Source organism: Eutrigla gurnardus (genome assembly GCF_963514095.1).
Source record: "Eutrigla gurnardus genome assembly, chromosome: 11".
Lineage (NCBI taxonomy): Eukaryota > Metazoa > Chordata > Actinopteri > Perciformes > Triglidae > Eutrigla > Eutrigla gurnardus.
In genome coordinates this window covers 25,982,649-26,004,066 of record NC_139925.1, presented here as the reverse complement: position 1 = coordinate 26,004,066, position 21,418 = coordinate 25,982,649, and the positions used below count along the sequence as shown (strand labels likewise).

The 21,418-nt window shown below is 45.1% G+C and overlaps 1 protein-coding gene across 6 annotated transcripts in view; it reads left to right on the top strand.

Annotated features, from left to right (window-relative positions):
* The window catches only part of birc6 (baculoviral IAP repeat containing 6), a 138,795-nt gene that overhangs the window by 18,911 nt on the left and 98,466 nt on the right, over nucleotides 1–21,418 (top strand). For 2 of the 6 annotated variants that reach the window (XM_084021584.1, XM_084021583.1), the window contains exons 9-37: nucleotides 339–397; nucleotides 562–2,235; nucleotides 3,283–3,432; nucleotides 3,560–3,785; nucleotides 4,592–4,752; nucleotides 5,669–5,800; nucleotides 7,118–7,249; nucleotides 7,353–7,519; nucleotides 7,685–7,818; nucleotides 7,998–8,159; nucleotides 8,256–8,387; nucleotides 9,193–9,290; nucleotides 9,682–9,829; nucleotides 10,042–10,175; nucleotides 10,388–10,534; nucleotides 10,616–10,803; nucleotides 11,357–11,668; nucleotides 12,877–12,976; nucleotides 13,168–13,382; nucleotides 13,474–13,682; nucleotides 14,620–14,972; nucleotides 15,344–15,563; nucleotides 16,858–16,994; nucleotides 17,164–17,301; nucleotides 18,147–18,274; nucleotides 18,435–18,566; nucleotides 19,675–19,890; nucleotides 19,974–20,157; nucleotides 21,123–21,296. In XM_084021584.1, the coding sequence (XP_083877710.1) occupies nucleotides 339–397; nucleotides 562–2,235; nucleotides 3,283–3,432; nucleotides 3,560–3,785; nucleotides 4,592–4,752; nucleotides 5,669–5,800; nucleotides 7,118–7,249; nucleotides 7,353–7,519; nucleotides 7,685–7,818; nucleotides 7,998–8,159; nucleotides 8,256–8,387; nucleotides 9,193–9,290; nucleotides 9,682–9,829; nucleotides 10,042–10,175; nucleotides 10,388–10,534; nucleotides 10,616–10,803; nucleotides 11,357–11,668; nucleotides 12,877–12,976; nucleotides 13,168–13,382; nucleotides 13,474–13,682; nucleotides 14,620–14,972; nucleotides 15,344–15,563; nucleotides 16,858–16,994; nucleotides 17,164–17,301; nucleotides 18,147–18,274; nucleotides 18,435–18,566; nucleotides 19,675–19,890; nucleotides 19,974–20,157; nucleotides 21,123–21,296 (6,362 nt within the window). Of the gene's footprint in view, nucleotides 1–338; nucleotides 398–561; nucleotides 2,236–3,282; nucleotides 3,433–3,559; nucleotides 3,786–4,591; nucleotides 4,753–5,668; nucleotides 5,801–7,117; nucleotides 7,250–7,352; nucleotides 7,520–7,684; nucleotides 7,819–7,997; nucleotides 8,160–8,255; nucleotides 8,388–9,192; nucleotides 9,291–9,681; nucleotides 9,830–10,041; nucleotides 10,176–10,387; nucleotides 10,535–10,615; nucleotides 10,804–11,356; nucleotides 11,669–12,876; nucleotides 12,977–13,167; nucleotides 13,383–13,473; nucleotides 13,683–14,619; nucleotides 14,973–15,343; nucleotides 15,564–16,857; nucleotides 16,995–17,163; nucleotides 17,302–18,146; nucleotides 18,275–18,434; nucleotides 18,567–19,674; nucleotides 19,891–19,973; nucleotides 20,158–21,122; nucleotides 21,327–21,418 lie in introns of all 6 variants that reach the window. The other 4 variants (XM_084021582.1, XM_084021579.1, XM_084021581.1 and 1 more) reach the window with 3 other exon arrangements.

Sequence of the window (21,418 nt, the reverse complement as noted above, 5' to 3'; positions counted from 1 at the left end):
GCTCCCTAGAAGGCTTTTAAGATTCAAGATTTTTATTACACACACACACACACACACACACACACACACACACACAGCATATTTTGTATAGGCCCCGAGAAGATATGGATATAGTGCAAATATGGAGATATGGATATAGTGCAAATGAACATAGGAGAGGGGTTTTTATCACAATCTTTTGGATTTTGTCTTTGGTTCTTAAATATATGCAGAACCACATGCATAACTCCACTGCAGGATCTGTTTCTTGAGATCTCAACCCTTCTTTCTCTGTTGAAACAGTTCTCAGTTTGTTTCGATCATGTTAGTCATGTCTTTAACCACTTCTTCTTTTCCAGTGATGACCAGTTGGAGGATTCAGACAGTGATGAGCATTCCCGATCAGAGTCAGTAACAGGTATGAAGATTTTCATTTTCAGTGACTGTCATTTCTAATTCTAAATTACTGAGGATGCCCTTGTTGTTTGGGTTTGGATGAAGCATACCTGAAACATTTCCCATCATTGGTGTCAGGTTCTCTAGAGGAAGGATCTCAGTAATCTCCTCTCCTCTCTGTTTCAGGCCAGCAGTCCCAGTGGGAGAGCATGGATGTGACCCTCGGGGTGACGTCGCTGAGTGTCCTCCAGCAGCCAGAGAAGCTCCAGTGGGAGGTGGTGGCCAGTGTGCTGGAGGACACGGTCAAGGACCTGGAGGAATTGGGTGCCAACCCCTCACTAAACCAAGCCAAGGCCCACAGCCAGGCCAAAGCAAAGGACAAGGTCTCCGACCACCACAACATTCCCTTTCCCTGCCTGCTGGCTGGAGGCCTGCTCAGCTACCGCTCAGCATCCAGCAACCCTATGGCTGGACCCCTACCCACAGCCCCAGCTACAACACGCAGGACTGCAGATGGTCCCCTGAGGACTCAGGGCCCGGAGCCCTTTCTGAATCCTGGGCCTCTACAGGACCAGGGTCCCATGGAGATAGAGACCTGCAACCCCCAGACTGCAGCCCAGGAGCAGGGCTTCTCTAACCTAGTAGGCTCCCAACCCCCAAGCCCCTCTTCTCTGCCAGCTGTTCGCAGGACTATACCCGTGCTGCTGCTGTACAGTATCAGGGAGGTGGACGACAAGTCCTCAGTGCAGGCGTTTGCTCAAATGAACAACCTAATGAGCAAGGGGCTTCACGAGGAGGGCTTCACTGTGCCACAGATTATAGAGATGGAGTTTGACACACACGAGCAGCTTCTTCTTCAGGATCCTCCCATTACTTACATTCAGCAGTTTGCTGATGCAGCAACTAATCTGGCAGGGTTAGACGGTCATGTGGACAAATGGAGCACGCTGGCTGCAGCGACTGCTACCAGCCCTCCCCGACCTGGAGCACTGGTGCAGTGCTTGAGGCTGCCCAAACAGCTGGAAGAGGAGAATCTCTATGTGGACTCTATCACGCCCTGCTGGGATGGTGTGCACCTCCTGGTCGGCCTCCAGCCATGTGGTGCTGAATCTCTGAGCGCTACAAACCAAGTGGAGGCTCTCAACAATCTCAACCGCCTGCACTCTGCCCTCTGCAGTCAGCGCAAAGGAGACCCCCTACACTCAGTGGCCAATGGGGTGGAAGACCACCACTCAGGGGGGTCACCGCCACAGACACCCCTCATTCTGCCCCCAGGAGACCACCAACAGCAGCAGCAGCAGCAGCAGCAGAGGTCCCTAAGTGGTGCGAGTGGAGGCTATCTTGCTCTCTACAAACTCAACTACTCCACCCGTATTGTCACCTTGGATGAGGAACCTGTTAAGGTGCAGCAGATCTGGGACCCTTGTGATGCCATCACCTCGCTTATATTGCTTCCTCCAGATGTTCTTGATAACAGGGAGGATGACAGTGAAGAGGCTCCTGAGGAGACCCTCCCCTCTGGGTCTAAAAAAGGCTCCTCTGGGTTTGGAATGGGCCCGGCAGGCCCTGCTAGCTCTGGGACTGCATGTGGAGCAGCCACAACCAGCAGCAGTGCTCCTGTCACCAATCCGTCCACCTCTGCCTCGAGCCACAAAGAGTGCAAACAGTTAGAGGTGGCAGGCCTGGGCCACCTGGTGGTGACCACGCGGGCTGGGAACATAATGATACTGGACCTGTCCACATTGGAGGTCTTGGCCAAGGTGGAGCCGCTGAAGAAGGAAGGTTCAGCAGAGGAGACGGACCCCTTTGTCTCAGTTACCTATTGCTCTGGGACTGACCGCCTTTGTGGCTGTACCAAAGGTGAGTGTTCCCTTCCTGGACCTGTTTCCCTGCAGACAGCAGCCATGTTGAATACTGGAATAGACAAGATGGATTTAATGTTTTGTTTTTTAATTAATATAATTACATGTTTCTACATTAATATAGTTCATTGGATATTAATGAGTCAAACTGTGGCCAAATATGGCATTTCCATTGGCAAACTTCTGGGTGATCTCTATTTTAAAGATTAATTTACAGAATGGGGCTAGTGTTGTTATTATTATTATTTTTATTATTATTATTATTAACAATAATCTGTGTGTGTTCATCCGTCCGTAAATTTGTTCAGTCTTACCAAACCTTTCTTCAGCACTGATTTAAGACAAAACACAAACAAAAAAACACACAGCCCCCCACAAAATAAAAAACCAGGAATTCAACCTGTCTAGTGTGTGACTTTTTATATACCATCATGCAATCCACTGAAGGGAAAAAAACATAGATGTGTGTAGAGTCCATCTGTGAGACGAGAGCAGAGTGATTGAGACAAAACAATGGAAATAATATATTTTATGTGAGCAGGTAGCCACAAAGTACTTCTATTTATTTATTACCAGGGGAACTCTCACTTATTCAGTCACAGCATCTAGATCAGTGGAAACTCATCAAAATAGGTTACAACATGTCTTTATTACAACAAAATCTATCAACATTTATTATGGATGCTCCACCAGCTGCTGTTGAACGGACACCTTTTAATTGTGCGACAGCAGTGATGAAATTACCGGAACAGAGACCCAAGAAAGTGTTTGTTGTAGTGTTGGGAAAGTGTATCATGTATATACTTTTTGAATGAACGTTTACTCATTCAGCATGTCCTGCAATATGAATTGGTCATTTTGGTTTAAAATTTACAAATGAAAGTAAAACAATCTTTTACCCTCTGTGTCATTATTGTTGTGGTTCAGTGCCTGCAGGTAGATGAGTTGATATACTGTAAAAATCAATAGACCAAGCATAGCATAGCATTGGAATAGAAGTGAAATCCTTTTTCGGCATTAATTTTGTTGCTTCCCTCCTCTGAAGGTGGAGAACTTCATTTCCTTCAAATTGGAGGCGTGTGTGACGATCTAGATGATGGAGACATGTTTATTGATGGCCCCCTTTCTAAAGGGGCTGAACTGCTGCTTGAGGGGGCCAAGTCCTCCTCCAACCCCTCTAGCCCAGGGATCACAGGTACACTGACAGGTCACATGGTCTGCTGGTAAACCAGACAAATGAGGGTTCAGTTATTTGGCTTCTCTGTGTTAATCTGATGTTCTACAACTGACCCCGAATTGTCACCCAACTGGCCTTTGTGCAGGAGTGGACCTCCTGGTGGACCAACCGCTGACCACGGAGAGCCTGATGTCACTCGTGGAGCTGACGCGCTTCGAGACGTTGACTCCCCGCTTCTCGGCCACAGTGCCGCCGTGCTGGGTGGAGGTGCAGCAGGAGCAGCAGCAGCGGCGCCACCCACAGCACCTCCACCAGCAGCACCACGGAGATGCAGCTCAACACACCCGGACCTGGAAGCTCCAGAGTGACAGGTAGCTTAACAAACCGAACTGTAGCTGCAGCTGCAGTAAGGTCCTGTGAAATCACTCTGTCAGTGTAATACATTGACATTGTAGGCAATTTCTCCATACAGTTTACTGGAATTATAGTCCAGTCATCTTTTATTGGAGGGTTTGTACATGTACATGTACTGCTAGCAGCAAAAAGTATTTCTTCATCCTGTGCCATGAGTTTATCTGGGTAAGTATAATATAACGATATGATAAAAGAACAAAGAACTATTCATGAGCAACCTCTCCCTAAACCTAAAAAATTCAAGGGCAAGTCCAAAAATATGTAAATGGCCATTTCAGTGTTCTTGCATGCTTCTCAACTTGCAGCCTTTTGTGGGTTTTAAACGTATCTTAGGGCCATCGGTTTGGTTTATCCAGATTATTGTCCTGCTGTCGGTAGTTACTACTTTGATGCTCTTTATGTTGTTATATTTCATCCAAGGCCTCTTACTGTTCCAACATCACCCTATTCAATTCACCCAGTTCTTAGGAAAGTGACTGCAATAGGTACATTTATTTGTATTGTTTCAGTTCAGGTTGACGTGTCTCAGGGCTTTAATGCTCAATGACTAAAATGGAATAACCATCCTTCAAGTTCTGCTTTGTCTTAATGATAGGAATTACAGATTTTTGAGGATGTTGGAAATGGCATCCAAGCCACCCAGGGCATCTCTAAATATTTGGATGCCCGATAGAAATGGACTAAACGGCTTCTCCTCTAATGAGTCTTCTCCAGCTCTTTAGTTTAATGTCTGAGCGGTTTGTGACCTTTCTTGTGTTTGCAGCTCCAGCTGGGACGAGCATGTGTTTGAGCTGGTGCTGCCCAAGGCCTGCATGGTGGGCCACGTGGACTTCAAGTTTGTCCTGAACGCCAACATCGTCAACATTCCTCAGATCCAGGTCACGCTACTGAAGAACAAAGCACCTGGGCTGGGCAAAGTCAGCGGTGAGGACGCTGCTGTTCACAATGTTTAAATGACTGGACACATACAGCCATTCTTCTTTGCAACTGCAGTGTTTTAGAGTTTTAAGATGGTCTTATTGGCTTTCCAATATCAGCCCAAATGATGCCTTTTGAATATGGAAGTTGAATTATATGCACTTCACGATGTGTTAGGCAGTCAGTACAGCATCATGGAGGAAAAAGAGAGAACGCCTGCACACTACTCTAAGCCACAATTTATTCAATGAAAGTTCCCATCCTGCTTGATCTTCGTCAGCTCAGAATGTTTTAACAAGGAAAACACCCATATTTATTTATCCATAATGCACACCGATCAACAAACGAGCAAACTCCATGGCAGGTTGTCTCGTCAAAACAGTCAACACGTCAATAAAGTACTTAAAACACTCTCCGATACATCAGCATCGAGCATGTTTAATCTCCAAGAAGAGGTGATTTAGATAAGAACATTGTTTTTTCACTCATCGGACACCTCATGGTCTTTATCACTAAAATTAGTTAAAAAATCCCTACAAATAGTTATTTTGTCCAGCAGAATAAAACAATTAGTTTTTGATCGTAGTTTGTGTAATTTTTGTTTTGTTCTGATAAAAATGACACGTGTTTGATGTTTGGAGGTGTAGTGTGTTTTTCTTTGTATTTATAAATGAACTGTATTGAAGTGTTGTCTGTTTGTGGACATTTGATCATGCTGGTGTTTTTGATGAACCAACCTGCAACGTTGGTGGTTATGGATAAATATGGGTGGATATACGGAGATCCAAGCAGGATGGAAACGTAAATTGTGGTGTGGAGTAGTGTGCATTTTCAGAATCAGAAAGGAGTTTATTGTAAAGTACTTTTTCACATCCAAAGAATTTGCCTTATCTGTGTCTAAATATTGGCTCATGTGCAACAGAGACGGCGGTGGACAGGCAGATCTCCTTCCCCCTCTCCCACATCCTCCATGCTAACGGGGAGAGGAACGGCCAGCCTGTGCTGCATGACTTCACAGAGGACATCCAGTTCATGGACATAGAAGAGACATCAGGTAAACAATACAGCCAGTTTAGTTTGAGTTAGTTTTAATTTTGCTGAAAGACACAAACATATTGTTTTTTTTTTAATGAAAAATAGCCATTAATGTGTTCATCACTACAATCAAAATGACATGTCCTTTTATTGACAGTAAGAAAAACAAATATCTGAGGAACTTTGAGGAGTAATTGTTAAGACAAGGAATTTGACTCTCAACACAGAAATAGACATACAACTAAAACCAAGTTTACAAACTGAATCAATGTGAACAAATGATGGGGCGGCCGGCGGTGCAGTGGATAGGGCAGCCGCCCCATGTACACAGGCTTAACGTCCTCAACGCCGTGGTCCCGGGTAAACAAATCATTCAAATTACTATACACAGATATAAATATAAGTATATATTCAAGCACAGGACTATGGCATTGTGAATAGTCCGACAGTGGTGTAGAGTGTAAATGGTTATGGTTTTAATTATAATTGAACAGGTTGGTATGACCAGATTTCACCAACATTGTCTTGATTTTCTAGAGTGATTTTCTAGAGTGACTTTACTGATCTCATGTTTTGTTGTGATGATTGTAAGGTGAACAATACAAACTCACTGTTCGTGGTTCTAACTAAACTACCAGGAATGGCCGTGTATTTAATGCCCCCGCAGCCTCGTACTGGATGACGGTGTGTTGCATCGCAGCAAACGTTTGCATCACTGAACTGTGCTGTAATACAAACTCAACACAAAGCACTGTGGCGCTTAATTTCCAAACTAGAATTGAATTGTAAACCTTTGCAGTAATGTGGTGTGGAAAATGCAGTGACTTACACGTTTGTCATGGTACCTCAAACATATATACTGCCATCTTGTGGCACATGTGTGTAATCACAAAATCCAGTTTGGCTTTGACATGAACCCATTTATATCCACAGGGACTGAAAAAAGAGAATAATCCAGAATGACAAAGTGTTGAAAATACTATATTGTTGAATTTCTGAAGATAAAGCAAAGGAAATGCATATGCTGCTTTCTTGGCCAGCACATTATATGACGAGCAACAGGAGTTCACTGGTCCTTGATTTCCCCGCCTGTATTTGGGACCAGACCATTTGTTTGTGGTGACCAACCCGCTTTTTTTATTTGATTTTATTTGAGCAAATATGACATTTGGCCCATACTATATCTGTGGCATAAAATGAACAGAAAAAAATCATCAAATAAGATTTTATGATTGATCGTTAATCGATCCTTTAGGGCAGACAGTTGTCGTTGAACATCCTGAAACTTACATGTGTATTATCTACCCTGAGTATCGTGTCTTTGTGTCTGCTGTAGGCTCCATGCTGTGTCCATTCCTAGAGGACCACAAGGAGGACATCCTGTGTGGTCCGGTGTGGCTGGCCAGTGGGCTGGACCTCTCTGGCTACGCAGGCATGCTCAGCCTCACCAGTCCCAAGCTGGTCAAAGGTAACCTGATCACAACCCGACACTTGAGGCTGTTGTACTCGGGACAATGATATAAAGACGTGTGTGGCTGATTCTCCGTTAACCCATTGCTCCTCCACTGCAGGCATGGCAGGAGGCAAGTACCGCTCCTTCCTGGTTCACATCAAAGCAGTGAGTGACAGGGGCATGGAGGAGAGCCCCCGGCCCGTGGTGAGAATGCCCAGTGCCAAGCCCCAGGGCACCAAAGCCCACTCACTGTCCACCCTGCTGCAACGGGCCCAGGCCTCCAAGGTACACATTCACATCTCCTACTCTTTTTAAAATGGGTTGATTTGGATTTGTCCTTTTCTCGCATCCACTTTTACAACAACATTACTTTAGTATTTCGATGAAGGGGTTCCAATCCTCGCGTGTGTGTGTGTGTGTGTGTGTGTGTGTGTGTGTGTGTGTGTGTAGGAGAAGGTCTCGGCAGTGAAGACTGAGACCACAGTGCCCTTGAAGAAAGTAGAAAACCTGCGGGGCTGCGACCTGCTGCAGGAAGTTTCAGTCACAATCAGAAGGTTTAAGAAGACGTCGGTGCCCAAAGAAAGGTCAGATCACTGTTGTTCATCATGTTCTGTTCACACTGTAAACATGTTGTCATAGTACTGCAGCGCTAAAACACACCCAGACAGAAAAGCTTAGTTTAGTAACCCATAATCAGACGGTGACGTCTCATACATGCAGAACTTTAAACCGGACTGACTTTGTGTTCTTGTGTGCTTTTCAGAGTGCAACGCTGTGCGATGCTGCAGTTCCCAGACTTCCACGAGAAGCTGCTGGATGCACTGTGTAGGCGGGCAGAGGGCACCCTGGCCACTGAGCACGCCCAAAGCCTCATCTTGGACATCTTGTGCTGGCTAGCCGGGGTTTTCTCCAACGGACCCTGCAGGTAGCACTCAAGCTCCAGCACAGCATCGTCTAGAAGAGCTGGCTCACACGTTACATGTTTTACCAAAGAGTAATGTATCCTGTGGCTTCTTTCCAGTTTAAGAGAAGGAAAGGAGGGCCTGCTGGCCAAAACCCGGACGCGGCTCACGGATATTGTGCGCATGTGTTTCTTTGAGGCCGGCCGGAGCATAGCGCACAAATGTGCTCGCTTTCTTGCACTTTGTATCAGGTAAGAACTAACCTTGGTTGATTTAACTGATGGTGCTTTTAGGGTTTTTTTCCATTAAGGAACTTTCCGACTTGTAGAGTAAAAGCCTTAATTCCGGAGCACCAAAATATGTGGAGTGCAGTCAGATGAAGTATAGTGATAAAGTTCACTTCAGGCTATCAGAAATATGATTTCTACTGAGTAAAATAATTCAACTTGCATTTAATCCCCCACTGGGCATTGCCCTTTGAGAAGGGAGAATTGATTAATGAAATGCCTTCATACTCAGACTACCCTATCACACCGGCAAACAATTCATTTATTCTGTTCTCAGTTGACCTGGCAAGCTCTTGTATTTTCTGCCGTGACGACTCTGATAGTGGTGCCAAATATCATATTCCTTGAGGACTGAATGGTGCTGTGAACGCACTTAGCTCACTGGCTTCCCATTTACCTCTAAAGAAATAGGAACTGGTCTGTTTTTCCTGGAAAAAACAGACATTTTGTGCCACTTTTTTCTTTTGTTGACTAACATTTTCCACTATCAGCTCCTGCATGAACAGTAGTCTACATTTGACCGTGTTGGTTGTGTCACATAGCCTGTATGTTAACACATGGTAGCTATAATAGGGTTTCAGCATAGGGCCTGCTACTCTTATTAGGATGCAACCCCCAGTGGACAAATGGGAATAGCAGTACATTTTATTGGAATGAATGACTTATTTTCACCTGAAGTTGAAGAGTGGGCCAGATTGGACCCCTTCACTTGTGCATTTTGTTTTTTATGGAGATAATAATGATCATGCTTTTGTGTCTGTTGTTGTAGCAATGGGAAAGGGGACCCAAGTCAACAGGGTTTTGGCGTCAGTCTTCTGAAGGCTATGCTAGACAACATGCCTTACTTGCCTGCAGCAGCAACAGGTGGTAAGTAACTGGACAATAACACACAGTCGTGTCTAGATGGTTGCCCGAGATATGGTAAAACTCTTTTTTATTATTTTTTTGCCTTTTATTGTGAGAGGACTGCATGAGAGTGAAAAGGGGCAGAGAGAGGGGACGGCATGCAGAAAGGGCCTCTGGGCGGATTCCAACCCATGGCCGCTGCAGTGAGGACTATTAGCCTCGGTTGGGGTGCCAACTCCACCACTGAGCTATCAGCGCACCCTGTATAACGCATTTAAGACTCGCCAATGACCTTAACCATTCATGGTCAATGCCTAACCTTAAGCATTTTGCAAGAGTTCAAAGACACAACATTGAGACACAACAAACCCCAGTAAACATTTGTAACTTCCCCTCTCCTGTCTGGTTTCAGGCTCGGTGTTCTGGTACTTTGTTTTGCTGAACTACGTGAAGGAAGAGGACCTAGCGGGCTGCAGCACCGCCTGCGCCTCTCTGCTCACCACAATCTCTCGACAGCTGCAGGACCGCCTCACCCCACTGGAGGCACTGCTGCAGACCCGGTACATCTCCAACCTCAAATTTAAGAGTGGCATTCAGCCTCTGCAGTCTAGTGATGCAACAATACTGTTTGATTCTATAGATGAGTAGATACAAGTATTTCCAACTGCTGCTGAAGTGATGCTCATTTATATGGGTTGGTATGGTGTCATTAGATGTTTGTTTGATGTTTCTAACTAAACACAAGCGTCTCATCCTGCCCACTTCCTACTAGGTACGGCCTGTACAGCTCTCCGTTTGACCCGGTGCTCTTTGACCTGGAGGTCAGTGGTTCCTCCTGTAAGAATGCCTTCAACAACAGCATCGGAGTCCAGTCAGATGAGATTGACCTTTCTGACATCCTGTCAGGTATTGGCTATATACTAGTCTGACTCACCGGATGCACATTGTGGATATAGGCTCACACGACTTGTCTGGTTGTAAAAAGCAAGTCTGATTTTATGGAAGTCTATGGCCACAGCCAACCTGCCGCACTGAGGCTTCACAAGCGTAGTCCACAAACCGCATCATGATGACTATGTCCACTTCTGATATACCGTCTGTGATTGTGTGTCCTGCAGGGAATGGAAAAGTGAGCAGCTGTGCAGCAGCAGAAGGCAGCTTCACAGCGTTAACAGGACTCCTGGAGGTCGAGCCTTTGCACTTTACTTGTATCTCCACTAGCGATGGCACGCGGGTGGAACGAGATGACGCCAGCATGTTCACTGGTAAACATGACTTTACTTTACATTTCACTTGTGTTCTGTCCATGAACTGCCCATTGTCTGAAAATCTGCTCTTCAACCCAGTGAGTACGTTTGGTGTGACGCCTGCCGTCGGCGGCCTGTCGACAGGAACGGTTGGCGAAGCGTCTACAGCTCTGAGCTCTGCAGCCCAGGTGGCGCTCCAATCACTGTCCCACGCCATGGTGTCTGCTGAGCAGCAGCTCCAGGTCCTGCAGGAGAAACAACAGCAGCTGCTGAAGCTGCAGCAGCAGGTGAAAGACCACACACTCACTCACTTGGTTGCACAGTGGAATGACCAAATGGAAAGTCTTCTGTTGAAACAGATCCAAGACGAAGGAGGAAACAAAAGAAAAGTTGTACCAGGAGAATTCTCAGGATTTAGTAGACATGGTGATTCAACATGCAGCCAGTGCAGTGAAAAAACAAAACAAGAATGGATCACAATGTACCTAGTGGAGAAAACTATAACAGTTTGAGGTTGTCTGACATGTCTCCTGGATTCAGTCAACAACAAATAAAGGATGCATATGTTTATCTGGGCTGACTGGTTCTGGGGGTTCAGGTATCAGAGGAACCAGGTGACATTACTGAAGTTCCTGCAGCTGGAAAGGGCGTGAGAACAATCTGTACCATGTCATATTTTCTAACATAGCAATCCTAGTGAGGTTTACTTCAGTGACATCTTATATATGGCTCGATGACTGTGCAGGTGTAGAATGTGTGTCTGTAAGTTATTATGCTTTAATAATACTGGTGAAGTGTTGTTATTGTGTGGTTTGTAAAACGTCTCTTTGCTGCAAATAGAAGGCCAAGCTTGAGGCCAAGCTGCATCAGACCACCTCTGCAGCAGCGGCCACTGTCTCCGGGGTGGGACCCATCCACAACTCTGTGCCTTCCAACGCCTCCTCTGCTCCAGGTTTCTTCATTCACCCCTCTGATGTCATCCCCCCGACACCCAAGACCACGCCCCTCTTCATGACCCCTCCTCTCACGCCGCCCAACGAGGCGGTGTCGGCGGCCTTTAGTGCTGAGCTGGCTCACCTGTTCCCTGGCTCCATGATGGACCCTGGACCCGTCAACCTGGCCGCACACAAGAACGCACACAAAGCCAAACCGGTTAGTTGCATGTGATGACAGCTGGTTCTGGGTTTTTATTAATGTCACTTACCCAAATGTCTGGTCAGATTCATTCACTTCCTTTCTGATTCATATCCATATAAAGACTTTTATATTTTGCACTTATAGGACTGTGTATTTATTATTATCTTTTCCATCTTCTGTGTGGTGACGTATTTCCCAGTGAAACGGGATAGGCAGGCAGGACATAACGTTGGGGGGAATTTCATTTGATCACTCAGAAGATAGATGTCATGATATTATTGGTTGGTACTAGCTGATATAAGCATGCATCATTTTATTTTATGGGAAGAAAACTATTTTGGATCTGGTATAAAAATATAAAGAAATAGATTTTATTGGGGCATATATTGTGACATAGCTGCACAACATGACCGGAGAGATGATCTAAAAGGGCTTCGTCTTATTAATTGGAGAAAGCGCTGCATTCAGGGCTTGGCAAGATAAACGTTAACACCTACAGCAACCAAAACATTTCCTCCATAAAGGAGTGTTCATTATTTATTTTAAGACCCACCAGAGAGATTTTTGGACCTGTGATCACTTTATGCGTAACCCCCCCCGGCAATATAATTTTATTTATACACGACCCTGCAATCGACATGCAAGCTGAACGTTTTTTGTCTTTCTCAGACGAGTGTCAATTTGAGATCTTTACCTGCATGCTACCACCTTCCTCAATTGCATTGAAAAGGCTGTCATTTGCACACAAAACAAAACAAACAGGTTGCAAAGGACTGATGTTGGTCATCTTGTTGTGCTGGATTTTTCATTCTAAACCCTCATCTCCCCAGACAATCACCACCTTAACAAACACATTTTCTGTGGGAAACACTGATTGTAAAATAGTAGGCTAGGCACTGCAGCCTAGGCCTACTGTAATGTTCTGTGATACGGCGCTCCAGTCATGACAGTAGGATTCATTGCTTGGCAATGTACCAACACTATTTCAGGAATGAACGTCCCGGGCGCAGCAGGGTTGGTTGAGTTATTTTTGGCATCAAAAGCCAGATGACAGTATCGGCACAGAAAGCAACAACTTAACTTTCCAAAACCCTTAAACATGATGTAAGGTATCAAGACGATGGTGGTTTGGGGGATACATTTTCAAACAAGTCAGTTTACTAAAATAAGAAAATATTAAAAGGTTCTTTTTTAATTGTGGAATGTTTTCCTTTTTGCTGCAGAGCCCCATGGGTAGTGGTCTGGCTTTGGCCATTTCCCAGGCGTCTCACTTCCTGCAGCCTCCTCCGCACCAGTCCATCATCATAGAGCGGATGCATTCTGGTATGTCATGTATTCTAGCTGTAATATATTTATTTAGGAATGTACCGACTGAAATACATGCTCAAAATGTCCTGTAACTTCTGTAAAGTTCAAACGAAGTTATCCATTAGGAAATACATAGTATGAAAAGTTCAATTACAAATGTTCAAAAACAAAGTGAACTTCCTTTTTCCTCTATCCGTTCTGCCTAGGAGCTCGTCGCTTTGTCACACTGGACTTTGGCCGTCCCGTCCTGCTGACTGACGCTCTGATCCCGACCTGTGGGGACCTGGCCTCTCTGTCCATAGACATCTGGACTCTGGGTGAGGAGGTGGACGGTCGCAGGCTGGTGGTGGCCACCGACATCAGCACCCACTCCCTCATCCTGCACGACCTGCTGCCTCCACCTGTCTGCAGGTTCATGAAGGTCTGGATTTTGCTTTGGCTAGTTGCAGGATGACCAACCCTGTGTTTTTATGAGTTCACCATAATTCTTGTTTGTGTCCTCCAACTCTTAGATCACTGTGATTGGGCGATATGGCAGCACCAATGCTCGGGCAAAGATCCCACTGGGCTTCTACTATGGGCACACTTACATCCTGCCATGGGAGAGTGAGCTCAAGTTGATGCATGATCCTCTGCGGGGAGAGGGCGAGGCAGCCAGTCAGCCGGATGTGGATCAGCACTTGACCATGATGGTGGCACTGCAGGAGGACATCCAGTGCAGGTAAGACTGCAAGACTAAAGTAATATTCCCAGTTTGTTGAGTTAGACTGACTTCTGTTAATTTACCCCAAATCTGTTCATTAGATTAGTTATGAAAACCATTACTTTTTCCATGACTTCCTGTCTTGCCCTTATGTTCTTACTGAATGAATGCTTTATTTCAAACATGTGAATAATACATTACAGTTGAAGCACTAGTCGATAAAAGCCTTTGTATGTTTGAAAAGGAGTAGGAAGAAGCATTTAGCTTATTAATTCCAACCCCTTCTCCACTTAGTACTGTAGAAGAAAATGTGTTACCTTACATTTCTTATTTGTTTCTTTATAATGTTCCTTTCTCTCGGGAACATCAAATGTCCTGCTGAGCTGTTTCTATTGAATTTAACCCTTGCAGTCTTGATGAAAAGACTCTTTGATCTTTCCCCTCTTCCTGAACTGTCTCCGTAACATTTGTCTTTCATACATTGATCAAGGCCCGATGAGTGACCCCTGTAGTGACATCGTCTAGCTCTCCCGAGAACGGTCACACCTTGTAGACATCCACAGATGTCTCTTCCTCTGCAGAGAGACATGTGTTGATTCAATGCAAATCCACTCATGACACCTTCCCTTTTGTTCTCCCGAATGTTCTGTATAAATCCAACTCGGCCAGGCCATTCAACAGACTGGATCTTCATGGATACACTGTGAATTTCTTTTCTCCACTGTCAGTGATTAAACCTCATTTGAACCAGCTACAGAATTGGACCTGAAGAGTTTTCTTCTACAGTACCTAGTACTATAGGTTATCTTACTTCCTGAAGACATACATCTTTAAAAACCACTCACTAATATGAAGTTGAAGTGGAAATTGTCATTTTAAATAAATCTGATTCTAACATAGAACATTTGCTGGGCTATTTTCAGCAGCACATTACTCTCATCTTCTTGTTTCCCAGATACAATCTAGCCTGCCATCGACTGGAGACCCTTCTGCAGAACATCGACCTGCCGCCTCTCAACAGCGCTAACAACGCCCAGTACTTCTTACGAAAGCCAGACAAGGTGGTGGAGGAGGACCAGCGTGTGTTCTCAGCCTACCAGGACTGCATCCAGCTGCAGCTGCAACTCAACCTGGCTCACCACGCCGTCCAGCGGCTACGCGTATCACTGGGGGCCAGCCGCAAGTCGCTCCCCACGGCTGGGGCTCCGGAGGCCCAGGAGCTGGTGCACAACTCATCCACAGAGCAGCTGAGGACCATCATCCGCTACCTGCTGGACACACTGCTCAGCCTGCTGCACTCCAACAATGGTGGGCAGTGTTATGTTTTGGACATGACAGGGTTACAAATAGTGTTGACTAGTATTCTGATACTAAATAAGAATCGTAATACTAATTGTGCCTAATGAACAAGTACAATAACAGTGACCAAATGTTCTGATGAAATGAGTCCCTGAATCTGTCCATGTGTCTCCTGTAACTCATCCAACACATAATCCACCAAAGAGCCGTGTCTTATTTTACCGTGTTCCTCACACTTACTGTGGGGTCTTCCTGCTTTCAGCAGCTTTCCCTCATCAACTTCTACAGAACTTCATCTGAATTTATTTATTTATTTTTGTCCTGGAAGCCTCTGTCCAAGCGTAACAATGTTGAATCACACTTCATTCATATATTTTCAGGCCACTCTGTGCCCACGGTGCTTCAGAGTACCTTCCATGCCCAGGCTTGTGAGGAGCTCTTCAAACACCTTTGCATCAGCGGGACGCCTAAGATCCGTCTTCACGCCGGCCTGCTGTTGGTGCAGCTCTGTGGGGGCGAGCGTTGGTGGGGTCAGTTCCTCTCCAATGTGCTGCAGGAGCTCTACAACTCTGAACAGCTGCTCATCTTCCCTCAGGACAGGTTGGCCATCAGATTCCTCACAGTTCCCACAAGTCTATATAAATGTTTCCCAGTGCTTTTAAACCATCCATCCATCCATCCATCCATCCATTGTCTACCGCTTATCCTGCACTCAGGGTTGCGGGGGGGCTGGAGCTGATCCCAGCTGTTATTGGGCGAAGGCAGGGTACACCCTGCACAGGACGCCAGTCTGTGCTTTTAAACCAAAGCATTTAAATGAAACTAAAGGTGTCAATAATGCAGAGGTGAAAACATTAAATGTCAGAGCAACTCTACATTAAGTGATAGCAATAATTTCCCTTCCACTGAAAATGTTTTTGCTTATTGTTCCTCCACTTGGATGTTTACACCGGTTCTCACTAGGGTTGTGAACGATAAACCGATGCGACCGGATATTCGGTTCAACAAGTGAGAGATACGGCTGCATCGGTAGCAGCCTCCTCAATCGATACGAATTATCAATGGATTCCTAGATGAATCGGTTACAGAGTCATGGATCGGGTATCGCGAGACTTTGAAGCGGTCGGTGGCATTATATCTATGGGCGGCATAAAACAACGCGAGAACTGAAGCTGCCGGCGAAACGCCGTAGCTTCCTAGCTGGTATGAGTGATAAACAAAGGACAACACGGAACATGGAGGAGGTGGAGGTGGAGAGGCGGGCGCAGCACAGGTAGGCGGCTGCGACGCTGCCGTGTGACCGCAGGCACTCCACGACCGCACGTGAGAGACGGACGGCTTTGAATGTCGATCGCTTATGTCTCAACTTGCACCACAAGAGGCGCCGCAGCACGGGTAGCGTCCACGACAGACTTTTTTTTGCTCCATGTCTAAAAATAAATAAAACATTTTTTTGCCAGTGCCATACAGCCACAATGTTTAGGGATATGTGGTATTTTACATATTTGAAAAGAAACTATTGTACTGTCACTTTCATAGAATCGGCTTCTTTATTTTATAAAATATCTACAACAAATATTAACCGTAGAATCGGATCGTATCGTTACACTGTATGGAATCGAATCGGTCTGTAATAAAAGGATATCGTTTTTGAATGGAATCGTAACCTGTGTATCTAGATGCATATCGAACCGTTTATCACAAAGAGATGTGCAGCCCTAGTTCTCACTGGACGGGGAAACATCTTCTGTTTCTGTGCTTTCGGCACCAATGTAAATTTAGGAGCTACATGAGCACAGATTCTGTAACCCAGTGCACTTATTCTGATGGAAGTTGTGTTTCAAGGCGGTGGTGGACGCTGACCGTCAGTATTTTGGGTCTTGTTTCCTCCTAGGGTGTTCATGCTCCTGTCCTGCATTGGCCAAAGATCCCTGAGTAACAGTGGTGTGTTGGAGGGTCTGCTGAACCTGCTGGACAGCCTGCTGTGTCCACTGCAGCAGCCACAAGCTGCCACCCAGCGCAGGACTGAAGGTAGAGCAACCATCGCTGTGGCAGGGCAACACATGCATATCCAAGCTCTCCAGAATACCTCACATTTGTAAAGTTTATATTTTCTGGATCATTGTGAATGTGTACAGTTAAATTTCTTAACTGCAGATAATTGATTTTAAAGATGAGTGTGCCTATGTGTGTTTTCCAGGTGTTTTGGATATCCCCATGATCAGCTGGGTGGTGATGTTGGTTTCCAGACTGTTGGACTATGTAGCCAGCATCGAAGATGAGGCCTCAGGTGGGAAGAAGCACCTTGGAGGCAAAGAGCGAGAGAGAAGTTTTACAGGTACATGAACTGCATTACTGTCCTTCACATCTGATGAATTCATGTGAGACCTGCAGTTTACCATTTTAATTCCACTTCAGGACCCAAACATTTAAAATATGCATTTTACATCAGGACTTAATCATGTCATTAACAAATTATCGGACAACATTTTGTATCTTATGCTGCTCAGATCTTATTGAGGTTGTTGGTAGATTTAAAAAAATTGTGAACTTTTGAAAGCAGAAGAATCATCTTGAAAAATAACTTTCTCTTACACAAGCGGAAGCTGGTTGAAACCTATTTTAATGCCACGTTCACACCAACTGGGAAGTGCAGCACAATTGATGAGGACTAACAGGAATACACGAAATACGCATCCGTAGACATTTGTGACGTTTTGTCCTTAAAGCCTTACAGATACTCCTATCCTCACTGAATCAGAAATAGAGGAAACAAATGTTGTCTCCTTTGTCCGTGGTCCACATTAGTCCAGAACCAGAGACTGTCTGTGGTCCCCCAGAGGTCTAGATAGTAGCTCACATTAGTCCAGAGACCAGACCAGACTATGTGGAGAAACCAGAGACTGTCTGTGGTCCAAACAACAAGGTCTCTGCTGTATTTTTCTGTCTAGATGACCTTATTTGGAGTGTTGATGGAGCAGCAGCAATGTTAGCATAGCCTAGCACCCATCAACCAGACTCCATTCAGAAAACAAGCGTTTTAAACTAGATCCAGTGGATCCAGCTTGGTGAAATACACCTACTTTCATGACGTTTACACTTCTTCGCTGCTTCCAACAACTGCGTGTGATTTAACTCCCACATCATTGAAGTGCTGAGTTTAGATGTTGGTCTGTCCGTCAGGTATTCAGTGGAGTTTCATCAACAACAGCCTTCAGTCTCAGAACTCCAGCAGGTCAGCTAAAGGCAGCAGCAGCCTGGATCGACTCTACTCGCGCAAGATCCGCAAGCAGCTCGTCCACCACAAGCAGGTAAACGTGTCTCACTCCAGCACCTTCAAACCCACACTCAGTGTGTTCTATGAAATCTGTGTGACTAATTGGCTGTTCTCATGAAGCTGCAGCATGAAATGAGTTGTCTACACTTAATGCCTCTGCCGTGCTTTTATTTACCATGCCCTTTTTATTGTAGCAGTTAAATCTATTGAAAGCAAAACAGAAAGCTTTGGTGGAGCAGATTGAGAAGGAAAAGATCCAGAGCAACAAAGGCTCCTCCTACAAACTGCTAGTGGAACAGGCCAAGCTCAAACAAGCCACGTCTAAGGTAAGCCCTTCATCATGCAGTAAGCAGCTCCAGCCAGCGTCTGCCCCCAAACAGCTTCTCCTTGTTTTGTGAGTTTCATGCTAACACAGTTTTAAAAGAGGGGAAAGAGAGGTGAGATGCATCAAAATGTCACAACCACATATTTGAAGTGTAAATGTAGTGGGAGATTAAAACTTAATAACTTGAATCATCACTAAATGTACTATACTATGTGTGATGTCAACTACGTGAGAATGATCAGTCAGCTCTGCAGTTAAATATACTCCAGAGAGCTGATCATGGTCTCCCAACTAATTGTTTTGGTTTTACAGCCCCCAAATTTAGAGATCAATGACAAATCATTTTTTCATCCCATTTGAATTGTACCTTGAATTAAACATATGTTTATCAATTTTAAAAGATAATTTTGCTCATAATATAATATTGTCGTAATGTGGCTGAAGTATCAGACTGTGAAAATACGTAATTGTAAAGACTATTGGTAATACATCAGAATTATGACAAACTGAGCTTCTCGCCATTGACTACCATACATATCTTTTCCAAAATATAGCACCGCGGGGGAAGGGTTGTGACCCTGCCTCTATACTGGTGTGGTTTATTCTCACTGCTCTTGTCAACCTTGTTTTGACCTGCTCAGCACCAGACAGACACAGACACTAGCAGTCAACACAATGGAGCATTTAATTGGTAGTTGGCCGAGACGAAAATGGAGCTAAAAGAAAGTACAAACACCACTCCATATATATATATATATTTAAATGTATAACCATCTGTGGGACACTCTTCTTCCATTTTACAGACCTAGTTGCTGGTTTAATGTTGATCTACCTTACCTTACTGAACAATGTTTACAATGCAATGGATGTCTACAACTGGTATTTTGAGTATGTTAAAGAAACAGTTTTAGGAAATAGATTTGTTTTCTGAGGAGAACCCTCAGTCTTCTCTCCATTAGCTATGTAGCAACAGCATGGAGTCTTCCAGTATTAATGCTTGGATAACTTAATCCACTGGGGTCAGTTGTGAAAATAAAATCCATGTAGCTCCTCTAACACGCCATATGAATGTCTCGTAACGACACGTTTGACCTGGCTCTCTTTTGCAGCACTTTAAAGATCTGATCCGTCTGCGGCGGACGGCTGAATGGCCCCGCTCCACGTTGGACACAGAGTCTACAACAGCCAAAGAAGCCCCAGAGGTAGAACCTCTGCCCTTCACACTGTCCCATGAACGCTGCATCTCTGTGGTGCAGAAGCTGGCCCTCTTCCTCCTCTCCATGGACTTCACATGTCACGCTGACCTGCTCCTCTTCGTCTGCAAGGTATCCATCCAACACTGCTCTATGGATCTGTTAAACTCCATTCATCTGAATACCAGAACTAAGTACTTTTGTAACACCCTCAGGTCCTCGCTAGGATAGCCAACGCCACGAGACCCACAATCCACCTGTGTGAGGTGGTGTCGGAGCAGCAGCTGGAGCGTCTGCTGCTCCTGCTTGTGGGGACCGACTTTAACCGGGGAGACATCTCCTGGGGAGGCGCATGGGCTCAGTATTCCCTCACATGTATGCTGCAGGACATCCTAGCAGGTGTGTTCAGTTTGCTGCTGTTTAACTGTCTGAAATCCTCACTACACACTACATGGCGAGTTCTCCATGTTGTAGTTCTGGGAATAAGTAGAACCTATGTAGTGGCCTCAAAATATCCCTCAATTCATCCTGAAATGTAGCGTACAACCGATGGTCACTTACCGAGCATTATATCCCATCATGCATTGTGCTGAAGTAAAAAAAAAAACAAATGGACGAGAGTTGAGAGAGCAGAGTGATTGAGACAAATCCATGAAAATATATATATTTTTTTATGTGAGTAGAGACGCAGTCATCACAACACAGCTGGTCACAAAGTAGAGTTTATTTGTTAATGCTGGAAAATACAGAGCGGCAGGCCATTAGTTCATACCTTTACAATAAAAGCCCTACAACAAGTTAGCTTACAATATGTATTTATTACAACAAATATGTTGCTGTTTATTATGGATGGTCCACCAGCCACTGTTGGTCCGACTCGTTCTAAATGTCTGACATCATTGACCAAATTCTGAGAGCACAGAAAAATGACCTGAGTAGTGCTGCTTTGTACATGTCGAAGTCCCAGATCCACCAGGAAACCAGAAACCTGTCCAAACGTCCTGTATGAGTTCATGACATCATCCAGAGGTGCTCCCTGGATTTCACCAAGCTGGATCCACTGGATCTAGTTAGATACACTTCAGCTGGTTTACTACAGCTGGATGAACCAGAATAAACCATTTAGCTGTGATTTAATAGCAACAAATAAAAAGGATCCTGAAATAACTCCATAATGATGGTGATCAGTGAAAAAGGCCATTGTTTTAAAACATTGTTAAAATGTCTGTTGTTAAAAACGCTGTCCTCTTGACCAGGAGCCCTTATGAAATAGATACCATGAGATAATTCTGGGGATCTTAAGGTTCATTTAGAATAAGTTGTCTGCTGTGTGTAACTCAGTGTGAACTCTATTGTCCTCCCAGGTGAACTGCTGTCTCCAGGCTCTCTGGACGTCATGGATGAGGTGGCGGTGGGTGAGGAGGCCGGGGCGTCGTCCTCCTCAGCAGGGGCCGACTCGGACGACTCCCTTCCCCAGCCGGCACCCATCCCCCTGGTAGAGAGCATTGATGAGGCCCTGGTGCCTGATATCATTGCAGGTACTACGGGGACCTCCTCATTATTCCAAAGTGCGTGGGTAGCCCTGTCCATTCTCCACACTTCCCACAACACCACACAAACATAGACATGAACACACACTTTTTATCATTTCAATACAGCG